Below are 12,123 nucleotides of genomic sequence, written 5' to 3'. Positions count from 1 at the left end.
CTGTGAGAAGAACATTTAATGGCAAGAAAAAATGTTTGTATATATCCTTAAGTAGAAATAAGTTATAAAACTTTGTAAACAGTGAGAGCATGATCAAATGTTTAAGAGTGCTCATATGAATACATTTGTACATATAGAAAAAGACTGAAAATATATTTTTGTGTTCATGTGTTTTTTTGTACTTTCTGGGGTTTTTTTTACATTTTTCTACACTAAATTTGTAGTACTTTGGTAATAAGAAAAAAAAATCAGGCAGTGTTTTTTTAAACACACGAGGCTCAAACTGATAATGTGACTTTAAATTATAAAGGATATGGTTAAATTAAAAGAACATACCATATCCCCTTTTCCTTATATTGTCCCACTTCCCAGTACGGGAAGAGTACCATATCCAGTGGGGTGCAGAGCCAGGCACCGCTAGAAGGGAACACCTGGGGACACTCCAGTCACACCTCAGACCTTGTGACCAGTCTCTCTCTTCTCCACAATCCCCTCTCCGCTTGTCTTCCTTTCCCAGACAGCCCTCCTCTGAAGCTTTTAACATATTCCCTCCATTTGACACCCCACTCTTGCATGCACACACCCATGCACATACATAAATGCACAGGCACACACCTGCACACATAATGCAGTTCTCTAACCATTTGGAAACAGGCCGTTTGAAAACTCAGTGTGGAACAGGAGAAAGAGTGCAAGAAGAGCCTGAGTGCCATCCTTCCTCCATCATTTATTCCTGGGACCAAGCAAATTAATGGACTTCTCCAGGCCCACATTCCCTCCTTTGGAACATGGAGATGGCTGAGTTGGTGTAGAGAGATTTAAATGCAGCGAAACAAAGGACAGGTATCCAAGAGGTGCTTTTGAAAGGCTCCTTCAGCAGAGGGTAAGAAAAGGACACAAACCATACATCTTATTTCCCCAATGTTTGTATAAGGGAAAATGAGTTCCACCAATGAGAATACTTCAACATGCAACTGAAGCAAATATAAGGGTCAAAAGAGCTTAGGTAAAATAATATTGATTAGATTTTTTTTTTGTATTTTCTTCCTGTAGTTTTGCTGGTGACTGGAGTACAGTCAAATAAAGAAATGACAAAGAAGATTAAGAGGCCCAAGTTCAGTAAGTAAAATTGCAGTTCCTCACTAGTATAAGGCTTGTGTCTCCCATGCGGAAGGCTGTTACACATGTTCCTGATAATTCACAAGGTTTCGGGTTTTTCTGTCTTATCTCTATTACTTGACACTCAGACCAGTTAGTAATGATTCTTATTTATCACTTACTTCATACCAAAAAAGCATTTGGAAAAGAAAGGATTCTTGATTTTAGGGTAAAAGTTCCACTGTTCAAGAAAAACCAAAATGCACATTTGAAGATCAGGCACACCACGTCCCTGAGGCTAAGCTACAGTGGGTATTTTCTGCCGTAAAATGCTCTTTTAATTTCCTAGACAAGAAAATTTGGCCTGGCTAATGCAAAGATCCAGCAAATCTTCCCACTGTTCAGCATGCTCTGGGATCAGAAGAAAATCCCATGAGATTTCATACCTAATCAGTAGAAAGAGGAAAAATAAATTTCATTTTTGCCGGGTAGATCAGTTAAGATAGATGAATGACAGGAAGTTCAAAATAACAGTTGTTTAAATAAGACTGAGTTTTCTTTCTCTCTGCTGTAGACTCGGTCAGGGTAGGCTTTTAGGGAAACTTCACAATCTTCAGGACCCAGACTCTTTCTGTCTTATTCTGCTTTTCTCAATGTGTCTCCCTACTCACTGTCCGGAATGAGTGCCCCAGCTCCATCCATCACGTCCACATTCCAGTCAGTAGAAAAGGATGAAGAAAGACACATACCCACTCCCTTTAAAGATAAATCCAGGAAGTCAAATATACCACTACTACTTAAATAACATTGGCCAGCATTAAGGCAGAAGGGGAAATGCCTTTATGCCAAACATCCATAAGCCTCACTAAAAGTAAGGGGTTCTATTACTAGGAAAGAAAGGAAAATGGATGTTGGGAATAACTAGCAGGCTAGGACATAGATGGGAAATCTCACTCAAATGTTCTGAGCATCCTGAGAAATCTGTATCAAATCTGTAGACTTGCTGGAGGGTCAAGTTAAGGTATATTGATCGAGGACTGTATAGGAAAGGCTTTAGGTATAGTCAGTGTTCTGTGCTCTCCACAACTGAAATTTCTTTCTAAGCATTAAAGTTAGATGACTTGAAATCAGCCACATTAATAGTTTAAAGTAGAAGAGAGAGGTTTGCTTCACACACCATTCTTTTTTTTCTTCTCTTTTAAACCCTCCATGTGGGATTTCCTGTTGAAATGAGACCAAAAGGGCAGTGATCCACAGCCTCCTAGTCTGAAATACTAAAAAGGAATCTGTTGTTTATTTATTCCTGTCAGTACCAAGAGCCAACAGAATCAGCCCAGGGGCAGATGTGTGTTCAAAACAATGATTGGGTTAATATGGAGACAAATGCACACCCAAGTTTGAATTCCTCTGGGCTGTTTCCAGTATCTTCATTAACTCATACACAAAAATCATGAAAGGTTCCATGATTTCCATGACAACAGTTTTCTGTGACTATGAAAGTCTGTGCTAAATGACCCAAGGGCAAACCTTTTTGAGAGCTCTCAAATGGACTGGATTTCTGATATGCTAAATTCTAACCTTATTTTCAAAATCTCCCTAGCGATGCAGCACATTTGAATCAATAAATGCATGAGGCCTTTCCTCTAATTAGAAACTCTGGCACAATCATTAAATAAGGGAGGAAAAAAGACACAATGAAGGTAATAGAATATTCCCAGACCATGGCGACATCTGATTCTTTACCTCAGGAGTATATTCAAATTATAGTTTGCAGCTTGAGGCCAAGGTAATTTTCATTTTTTCTGTTCAGTGTTGTCAATCTGCCACTGAGGTAGGTGACTGAGAGCAAAGAGGCCCATCATTCATTCATTTGACAAGTATTTATTGGGCACCAGCCAAGCACAGTTTTAGAAACCCAGATACAACAGCAATTGAGATTCAGTCTTTGCCTTCAAAGAACTCAAAATCTAGGGAGGAAAAAAAAAGACAATCCACCAGACAATTATGATGTCTTAAATAAGTGCTAGGACTTGGGAGCTAAAGGTGCTGTGAGAATATGGAGAAGCTGGTGTATCTGGGAGGGCTTCCTGGAAGAAGTGACATATACCTACACTGATATCTGAAGGCCAAATAGGGGTTGGCCAGACAAAGACGAGGAGAAAAGAGTGTTACAAGCAGAGAGAAAAGAGCATGCCTAAGGCCTAAAGAGTAGAAAAGCTAAAAAGCAGTTCAATGTGACTGAAATATAGAGAAGGTGGAGAACATGTTGAGGCAACAGATGGAGAGGTAAGGAGGTGCCAGACCATGAAGAGCTTTGCTACTATGTCCAGGAATCTGGAAGGGCAGTAGCTCAATGCAGAGTATTTTTGGTGCAATTAGCAAAATCCATAGCTGATTCGTTTAAGCAAAGAGGGGATTTTGTCAGGACCTGGGTTATATTGCAGAACCCAAGGCAGGGAGGGCATCTGGAACTCCATGGGACTATCCCCAGATGGAAAGACCTCAAGAATTGGTACCTGTGCTTCTCTGTGTGTCTGCCTCACCTTCTCCTGTTCTCTCTGCAGCAGTGTCTCTCAGTCCTGATTCCCCAGGTCCTGGGAGAGAGAATCACATTGCATCAGCCTAGGCTGGCAGGGTGGTTCTCAGAGAAGAGTAAGATGGTTAGGTTTGTGTCAGGGAAGTAAAAGAATCCCACTAACAAAACACCCTTTTGCGCAAACTTCTGAAGAAAGAAGAGGGAGAACACAATTTATTTGCGAGTGTGCATTACAGAGTTCCAGGCATGGACAGGTAGGATGAAAGTGTCTACCAACTCCAGACAGAATGTCACACAAATTTATACAGCAAAGTGGAAGACAAAACAATTAAAACTTCTTTTATCTCCTTGAGAGATAAAAGCATACACTCGTGGTTGTCTCATAAATCTGGAGTCCTCTCAGCTCCTTCTGGGGGTATGTATTTATGGATCCAAGCGTTGAAGGACAGTGACCTTGCATTGTGAAGATCAAATGGTGGGCCTTTTATTGGCCTATTATATTTCAAGGAGACACCCTAAGAGGAGAAGGCAGGGAGCAAATGGCCTCCTTCCTCTTCACCAAAGAAAGCTTGATCATTTTGCTTTTATAGCTGATACGTCAAAACATTTCCTACAGGGAGCTGCTGAAGGGTTTTAAGTGGAAAAGGGAAATCATAAAAGCAGGGCTTTAAACAGATCATTTTGGTTTCAGCGTGAAAACAGACTAGGTCAGTGGTTCTCAAAGTGTGTTCCTAGACCAGCAGTACCAGCACTGTCTGAGGCCTTCTGCCGTGCCCCCTCCAGACTGCCCGAATCAGTTTGAACTCTACCCCACAGTCTGTGTTTGAACAAGCTCATCAGGTGGTTCTGATCCCTGGCACTATTTAGGAACTTGTGGCCTAGACAGACAGCCACAGCCAGCGCTGCTTACAGATAGGAATGGGAAATCACACATTCTCTTCAGTGCCCTCTGACCTGTCCTGTAGCCTGTCCTCAATTTTCACTAACGTTTGCTCAAAACTGAAAATTTTCACCACCTTCAGGACTGAAGGAGGTAATTTGAGAGTTTGGGTCAGTGGACAATTTGCTGACCCCTATACATGTGACATTGCTCTTGACTCTTGAGGACCTAGTGCCCAAGACACAGGGACAGGAGCCGGCAGAGCCGGAAGTGAAACTTGGGTCTGTGTGAGGCTTAAACCCCAGACACCTTCCCAATGCCTCCTCCCAAACTAGCTGGGATTTAAGAATGAAGTATCTGTTGCCTGGAGGCAGATCGGAGGGTTGGATGACCAGAGGCTGACCGGAGGGGAAATAAAGTAGAAGAGATGTGGGAAAACAGGAAACAGAAAACCCAGCCTGAGTATCTTCCCTTGCCTTTCGCCTGAGACCATATGCCAGACCAATGCGTCTACTCCATGTACACACAGGGTGATCGCTACTTCGCTTATAGTCACTTTCTCGCCTTCTTACTTAATCTTTTTTTTTTTATGTCTTTTTATTCTAATCTCCTTTTCCTTCTTCCCATTTCTTTGGTCTGCCATGGCCCCCAGTAGCCGTCACGGACATTGCTTAGCTACCGTGAGGGCCCTTTGGAACAAGAAGGTGATAGGTGTTCAAGATAAGCCAATATGGGGGTTTTACAAAAGATAGAGGAAACAAGAAATGGGACAAGTTCTTATGGCCCTACTGCTCCCACCCATACACAACCTTTCATTCCACCTAATATTTTGCTGCTGTCTTACACAGCTGTATTGGTGACAATTTTATGCCACCACCCTCAGATTATCACATCACCTTATCTTCTAAATCAAATCAAGTCTGACTCCAAACATCCAATTGCCAAGGGCTGGGAAATTAAAATCCCATCCTTACAGGGGCTTCCTCTCACCCTGTTCCAGCCTCTGGAAGCATTATATAACCTACAACATTCTGGGAGGTCACGTACTTTGCTCAGTGTCCCAGCCCATGGTATCTCTGGAAGTTGGGAAGCTACAGTTTCCTGAGTGGTGGGATGTTGGCAAAGGTGGGCAATCCCCATGCTCCACCCCAGGAGGTACCACACCAGGTACCATTTGGAGGTGATGCTCCCCCAAACCAATTGCTGGCAACAGGGGTATTTCCCTTCCTGGACCTCCCACCCACTTCCACCTTCCCAGCCTTGAGGATCATTCCTTCTGCATCCCTCTTCCGGCTGACCAAGCCCCATCCCCTCAGACAAGCAGGATTTGAGAGACTAGTTCCCAACACCTTGAGGAAGAGCTGTCTTCAGGCAACCCTGTCTTCTCTCTTGCAACCTTGAGCTCCAGAGGTGAGCAACGCATGAGCCTGACAACCTCCTTAAAATAGGAAGGGGGAAAATACAAAGAGAATAAGTATAAGTTAATGTCTTAATAAATTAACCAGCTATACAGTCCATTGTAAGGGTTACCATACTGTCTGAAATAAGAGTTTTAACAAGTTAATTTTTAGAGGTGACTTTTTCAAGCCGCTCGTTTTCCTGATACATTTTGGAGCCATAGATGTGACCTTACCCAGGGGCACCTCAGTGGTAGATTAATTCAGCACAAACCTACTCAAGCAGTTTCTAACAAATGACCAAAATGTGCTGGCATTTGTTTTGATTGTTGAAGGTTACAAATAATGATTGAAGAGTTTAGGTATGTAACTCTTCCCCTGAGGCAGTCATGACACCTTAAGGATTTTAAGGATTAACTTAATGTGTATATTCCACATTCAAAAAAGGCCTCCTCTTCAAGGTATGAAGCTTTCAGCACACACTGCAATAAACACATTATATATTTCCCCATAAGCTACACCCACCAACAATCCTAGAACAATCCCTGCCTGGAAAAGTATCTGTTCAGAGGAAGAAAAGCTTTTAAGTTGTAAAATCTCCCCCAATATCTTGTCTACATTTAAGGGAGCCCCAGAAGCAATGGCCTTAGTCTAAAGTGGGTTCAGGTGAGAGAATGTTATGCACATGAGCGCCATGATGGTTAACTCCATGTAGCATGTCACTGGCTGTCCATACTGCAAAGTCTCTGAGTTCAGTGACCGCCTAATCTTGTATGAGGTAAAATAAAATTATTCAAAGGAAAGACTTCCTGGTCCCAATTCTCTTGTCAACACATATGCAAAGCTAGTTTTGTTGGCTCCTGGCATGCTACCCTGCCTCTGCTATATCCTTAGTGCACATTATTTATAAGAGCCTTTTTTATAGTCTTTCTTTCTAACTAGGCCAAACGCACCAAGAAGACATAATTAGTGCTCACTGGGTATTTGCTGGTTGGATGGACAGGCAAATGAACAACAACAAGAAACCACTATAAAACAAAGCAAAATGTGGTAAATGCTACATATGAATACCCAGTGATCTACAATTGGGTTCATACCGGTTTCATGAAAGAGCATTTGAGATAGGACATGAAAAATAAGTAGAATTTATCAGCAGAGGTAAATGGGAGGGTTTTCTGGGTGGACGAAGCCCAGATATAATGGGGAGAAAGTGAAAGATGAGGCCAGGAAACGGGTGGTGGTATGGTGGGGTTTCAGTGGCAGGGAGCCATGGGAGCTGCAGCTGGAAGGTGGGTTAGGACCAGGCAATATCAGTTTGAGAAGCTTTGTTTTTTGACATTTTTAGAGGGTGGGAACCCCTGAAAGTTTTCTGAGCAGGAAATCGACATGTAAAGATAACAATCAGCCAGATAAAAACAGCAAGATATTCTCTACCGTCATTCTCTATCTCTACATTCTGAAATATTTCCATTTCATTGGAGTCTGTTGAAATAGTCTTAACTTGGAATGAAATGTACAACCTTTAATTTAAATAGTTCTCTCCAATAAATTAAACTTAATACCTTGTAAGGCATGGAAAAATTTTTGCAATCAACCTTGAAAGGTTGATGATTCCCAGAGGTACTGCCTCAGGCATGAAGAGGTAATTGTTCTGGGACTTGGTTATTTAGTACATTGGACACTGATAAAGAGATACCCAGCTCTGTTTGCAGGATTTTGGTATAACATTCACACAGCTTCTTGAGGAAGTTCATATGTTGTTAGCTTTAGCAACTTAAAAGTAATCCCCAGTGTTTGCTGGCTTCTTAGACACCTGGTGCCAACACCAGTGTGATCTCCACACGGATTGGTGTGTGTGCCATTTCTCAAACCATGAAAAAGGGAGAGGATTAACTTTCTAGCCCTCCTCATGTGTGGGTAAGAACGGGGGTGGATGCTCTGTGTTGGCAGATTTTTAGTGGAGTAAACTCTACCATGGCAATTTTCATAAATAACAGGAAAATAATGTGAGGAAACATATGCTAGAGGAGTTGCCTTGTAGGTATATGGGATAAAAGCACAAATGTGCATGCACGCGCACACACACACACACACACACACACACTATTTGCAATGTATATCCTACATTCACCCATTGCTGGTTGTCAGTGATCTTCAGAGTTCAGAGAAGCCCTGAGGATTAGAATATGGAAGCAGCAATTAACTCCTCTTCAGTTACAGAGGAAGCAACCAGGCAGAGCTGGCAAAGCTTTGGGTTTAGAATCATAGGGCCTGAGGGCAGGTCCTGACTTTGCCACTTTCTTGACACCTGAGCTTGAGCAAGTCAACTTACCTCTCTGGAAAATGAAGACAATATGCCTCTCAGAGTGGTATAAGAGTCAAGTAAAAAATGTATATTAGAATCCTTTGTAAAGTAAAAAGAGGTTATTTTTGGAGACACAGACTTCTGCAGCTGTCCAAAAGCTGTGCTGCTACGGCTAAGTTAACCTCTGTTACCCAAACACTTCATCACTGTCCTTCCACGGTGTATGGATGAAGGCATTTTCTCAGGCCTAGCAAAACATGGGTTAGGAGGACCAAGTTTTATAGACTTTCAAAATGCTTAAAACTTGAGCTTGAAATGATCTCTTGAGGCAAGTGCTTTTCACTAAGCTTCCCTTTATAAACAATTTCCAATGCATGCCCTATGTTTCCCTCAACTGTTGCTTAATGTATTATTCTTGAGAAATCTTTTAGCACCAAGGGAAAATATTTCTTTAACCCCCAATGCTGGATACCTTCTTGGCAAACGTTGGCTCAGGTGAGAGTGTGACAGAAATTGGAATCACATATCTGGGTTCAAATCCAGCCCCACAGTGGACTAAAGCTGTAATTTCATTGTCTAGAGAGATGTCATCCTACGCTTAGCTTGGCCACCTCAGATGTCAGATTCAACCTGTATAAATATAAATTCCACAACCTTTTTTAAAATCTGGAGCTCTCCCCATGATTTCTGGAAAATCTGCAACGTGCTTATGCTCATCTCTACCTAGTCGTGCCTGTGTTCCCGTGGCCTTCCTGTCTCGCTCTGCCCTATGATTTAGCTACTTTACTGCATCTGACATTTTACCATGTCTTGGAGTCTTTATTACAGATTTCCAAGGGTCAACAGAAGGGTCGCCCCAGGCAGTACACCATCCTCACTCACCAGCCCCTCACTCCACCCTCACACTCTCCCTTATCATCTCCTGCCGCACCCCTCCTCTCCCATGTAACAGACTCATTTTACAGATAGCCCCCTCTCCTTGCGTTCAGCTCAGCCCGCACACTAGCCCGTGGAAACTCAGTCCATGCCAAGAGGCTTGTCAAGAAATTTGATCTGACGCCCGCTGACCTCTCACCTCATTACAGACCACTCTCCTCCTCACCACTCTCTAGGCCTCCTCTGCGTTCTTCAAAGCACCAAGCCCTTTCTGAAATCAGGGTTTTGCCCTGGTTCTCCTTTCTGCCTGGAAGATTCTTCTTCTAGGCCTTTGCTGGCTGGAACCTTCTCATTAGCCAAGTAACCATGGTAGGAGATTAAGCAGAGACGGGAACAAGAACCAAACTCCTAAGGGCTTTGTAGACCTTCTTAAGGACCTTGGACATTACCCTAAGGGCAATAGGAAGGCAATGAATGTTTTAAGCCCAAAAGTGATTAAATATGATTACATTTTTTATATCACACTAAAGAGAGGAGATTGAGGCAATGCGTGAGCAACATGGAATGAAGAAGACAATTTAGGAGGTTGTTATGTTAATAATCCAGACAGGTGACTTAGACCACGGTGGAGATAGGTAGAAATAAGACAAAAAGAATTTGCTAATGGATTGGTTTCGTTCATTCACTCATGCAGCAGACATTCTGTGGATCAGCAGTGAACCAAATAGACAAAAATCCTTGCCCACATGGAATGTATATTCTAGTAGATGAGTGAAGATATAACTGAAATGGGAGCCTTGAAAAATAGTAGCATTTAAGCAGATGAAAGGAAAAAGCCTTTCAGGGGTGAGACATGATCAAGCCACTTCGCAAGGTGACTTGAGAATTACATTAAGGGGCAGTACTGACAAGCCAGAAAAGTTCCATGGAAGGGACTGTGGATAAGTCTTGAGCATTTTGGAATGTTTCCTCAAGGCAGTCAAAAGGTATGGATAGTTTTTTTTTTGTTTTTTTTTTAGAGGGCATCTCTTATATTTATTGATCAAATGGTTGTTAACAACAATAAAATTCAGTATAGGGGGGTCAATGCTCAATGTACAATCATTAATCCATCTCAAGTCTAATTCTCGTCAGTCTCCAATCTTCTGAAGCATAACGAACAAGTTCTTACATGGTGAACGAATTCTTACATAGTGAATAAATTCTTACATGGTGAACAGTACAAGGGCATTCATCAGAGAAACTTTCGGTTTTGATCACGCATTATGACCTATAAACAATCAGGTCAAATATGAATATTCGTTTGATTTTTGTACTTGATTTACATGTTGATCCCACATTTCTCCCTTTATTATTATTATTATTTTTATTTTTAATAAAATGCTGAAGTGGTAGGTAGATGCAAGATAAAGGTAGAAAACATCGTTTAGTGCTGTAAGAGGGCAAATGTAGATGATCAGATGATCAGGTGTGTGCCTATGGACTAAGTATTAATCCAGGCTAGACAAGGGCAGCAAAACATCCACGGATGCAGAAGATTTCTCTCAAAGCAGGGGGAGTGAGGTTCTGAGCCTCACCTCTGTTGATCCCCAAATTCTCACTTGATGGCCCCCCTGCGACTGTGCCTGTCTTAGGTTGTTCCTCCCTTGAGGAATCTTACCCGTCTCTGGCTAACCAGTCATCTTCTGGGGCCATACAGGGAAATGTAAAGTTGGTAAGTGAGAGAGAAGCCATATTGTTTGAAAAGGTTAGCTTTTTACTTCTTTGCAGATTTATGCCCTGTGGCTTCTATGCCCAGCACTTGTCTCGAGGTATCTTTACCACCTGGAGGAATTATGATACTCGGTAAATTCGATATGAGGCACGAATTCTATTTAAGGGTTGTAATTAGGAAGAAAGAAGAAAAGCTAAAGATGTAGCATATGGAAGGAAACATGGGAGGATTGATTATTTCTTTGACATATCTTCTTGTAGAGTTCCTTAAGTATGTATAGGTTTTAAACTACTAATTTGCACACACATATTAACATAATGGGAATACGGTGACATAAACAAAGCAAATCTATAATTACCAGCCATCTCCAGTGAAGCCAAGAAAACCATTTAGGCACCCTAGGCATTTGTGAAAATTTGTCTATGATATGATGGATATTGTCCAACTGTACTTGAACAGTCTGAGAGAAGTCAGACAAATTAAAGCAGCCCATTTCTGGGATCTGTTCACATCCCATATGTTCTTTTAACCGTAGATAGTCTATAGTCATAAGATTTTGGAGTGCTACACCTTGCACCCCTCCCAACTCCTGGTTGAGTTCCAACAGTACAGATCCGGTCAAATTCGTTGTCTCACTGTATGCACATGCCAGCCTAGACATCTCCCTCCTCATTCCTATGGCAAGTCCAGGAGACGGTGGGCTGGATGCAGCCACAACCGCAGCATCGTCCGGATCCCTGTGGAGGCTTTTTGATGATCATCCCCCGGCACAAGTCCTCCAGAGAGTGCTGATGCCGGAAGCTCCTCCTCATATCGTATCTTAGTTCATTTTCTGGGTATCCAAGCTAGGCCTTGATCTTCTGCATAGAAACAAACAGACCCTTTGCCCACACTTTGACATGCCCTCTATACCACTGTGCAGAACTCATTGGAGGTCAGCACACAGTAACTGCATTTTTTTTTTTTTTATTAAGAGAAAGGAATATTATCAGAAAAGAGTACCTCCATAGCTGATCATCTGACACCCTTTAAGTGATCAACATTAAGGATATTTAAAGCATGCGTTGATCTTTGATTTACCAATAGTTTTATCCTATCAAGGAGTAATCCCCCTTTTCTTTCTTTCTTTCTTTCTTTCTTTCTTTCTTCTTTTTTTTTTTTAATTTTTAATCTATACTTACATGAAGAATACTATGTTTACTATGCTCTCCCCTATATCAGGTCCCCCCTAACAACCACATTACGGTTACTGTCCATCAGCTTAGCAAAATGTTGTAGAGTCACTACTTGTCCTCTCTGTGTTGTGCAGCCCACCCT

The 12,123-nt window shown here is 41.9% G+C and overlaps 1 protein-coding gene and 1 long non-coding RNA gene across 3 annotated transcripts in view; one reads left to right on the top strand and one right to left on the bottom strand.

The window, feature by feature from the left end:
* Positions 1–12,123, top strand: part of VIT (vitrin) — a 103,046-nt gene that overhangs the window by 25,396 nt on the left and 65,527 nt on the right. For both annotated transcript variants that reach the window (XM_073214372.1, XM_073214367.1), the window contains exon 3: positions 1,054–1,119. In XM_073214372.1, coding sequence (XP_073070473.1) covers positions 1,054–1,119 — 66 coding nt within the window. The remainder of the gene's footprint in view (positions 1–1,053; positions 1,120–12,123) is intronic.
* Positions 1–12,123, bottom strand: part of LOC118970727 (uncharacterized) — a 143,897-nt gene that overhangs the window by 92,709 nt on the left and 39,065 nt on the right. The window lies entirely within an intron of this gene.

The sequence above is a fragment of the Manis javanica genome, chromosome 1 (genome assembly GCF_040802235.1).
Source record: "Manis javanica isolate MJ-LG chromosome 1, MJ_LKY, whole genome shotgun sequence".
In the NCBI taxonomy this organism is placed as follows: Eukaryota; Metazoa; Chordata; class Mammalia; order Pholidota; family Manidae; genus Manis; species Manis javanica.
The sequence above is the reverse complement of the archived record's forward strand: the minus strand, read 5'-3'. Positions and strand labels throughout refer to the sequence as shown.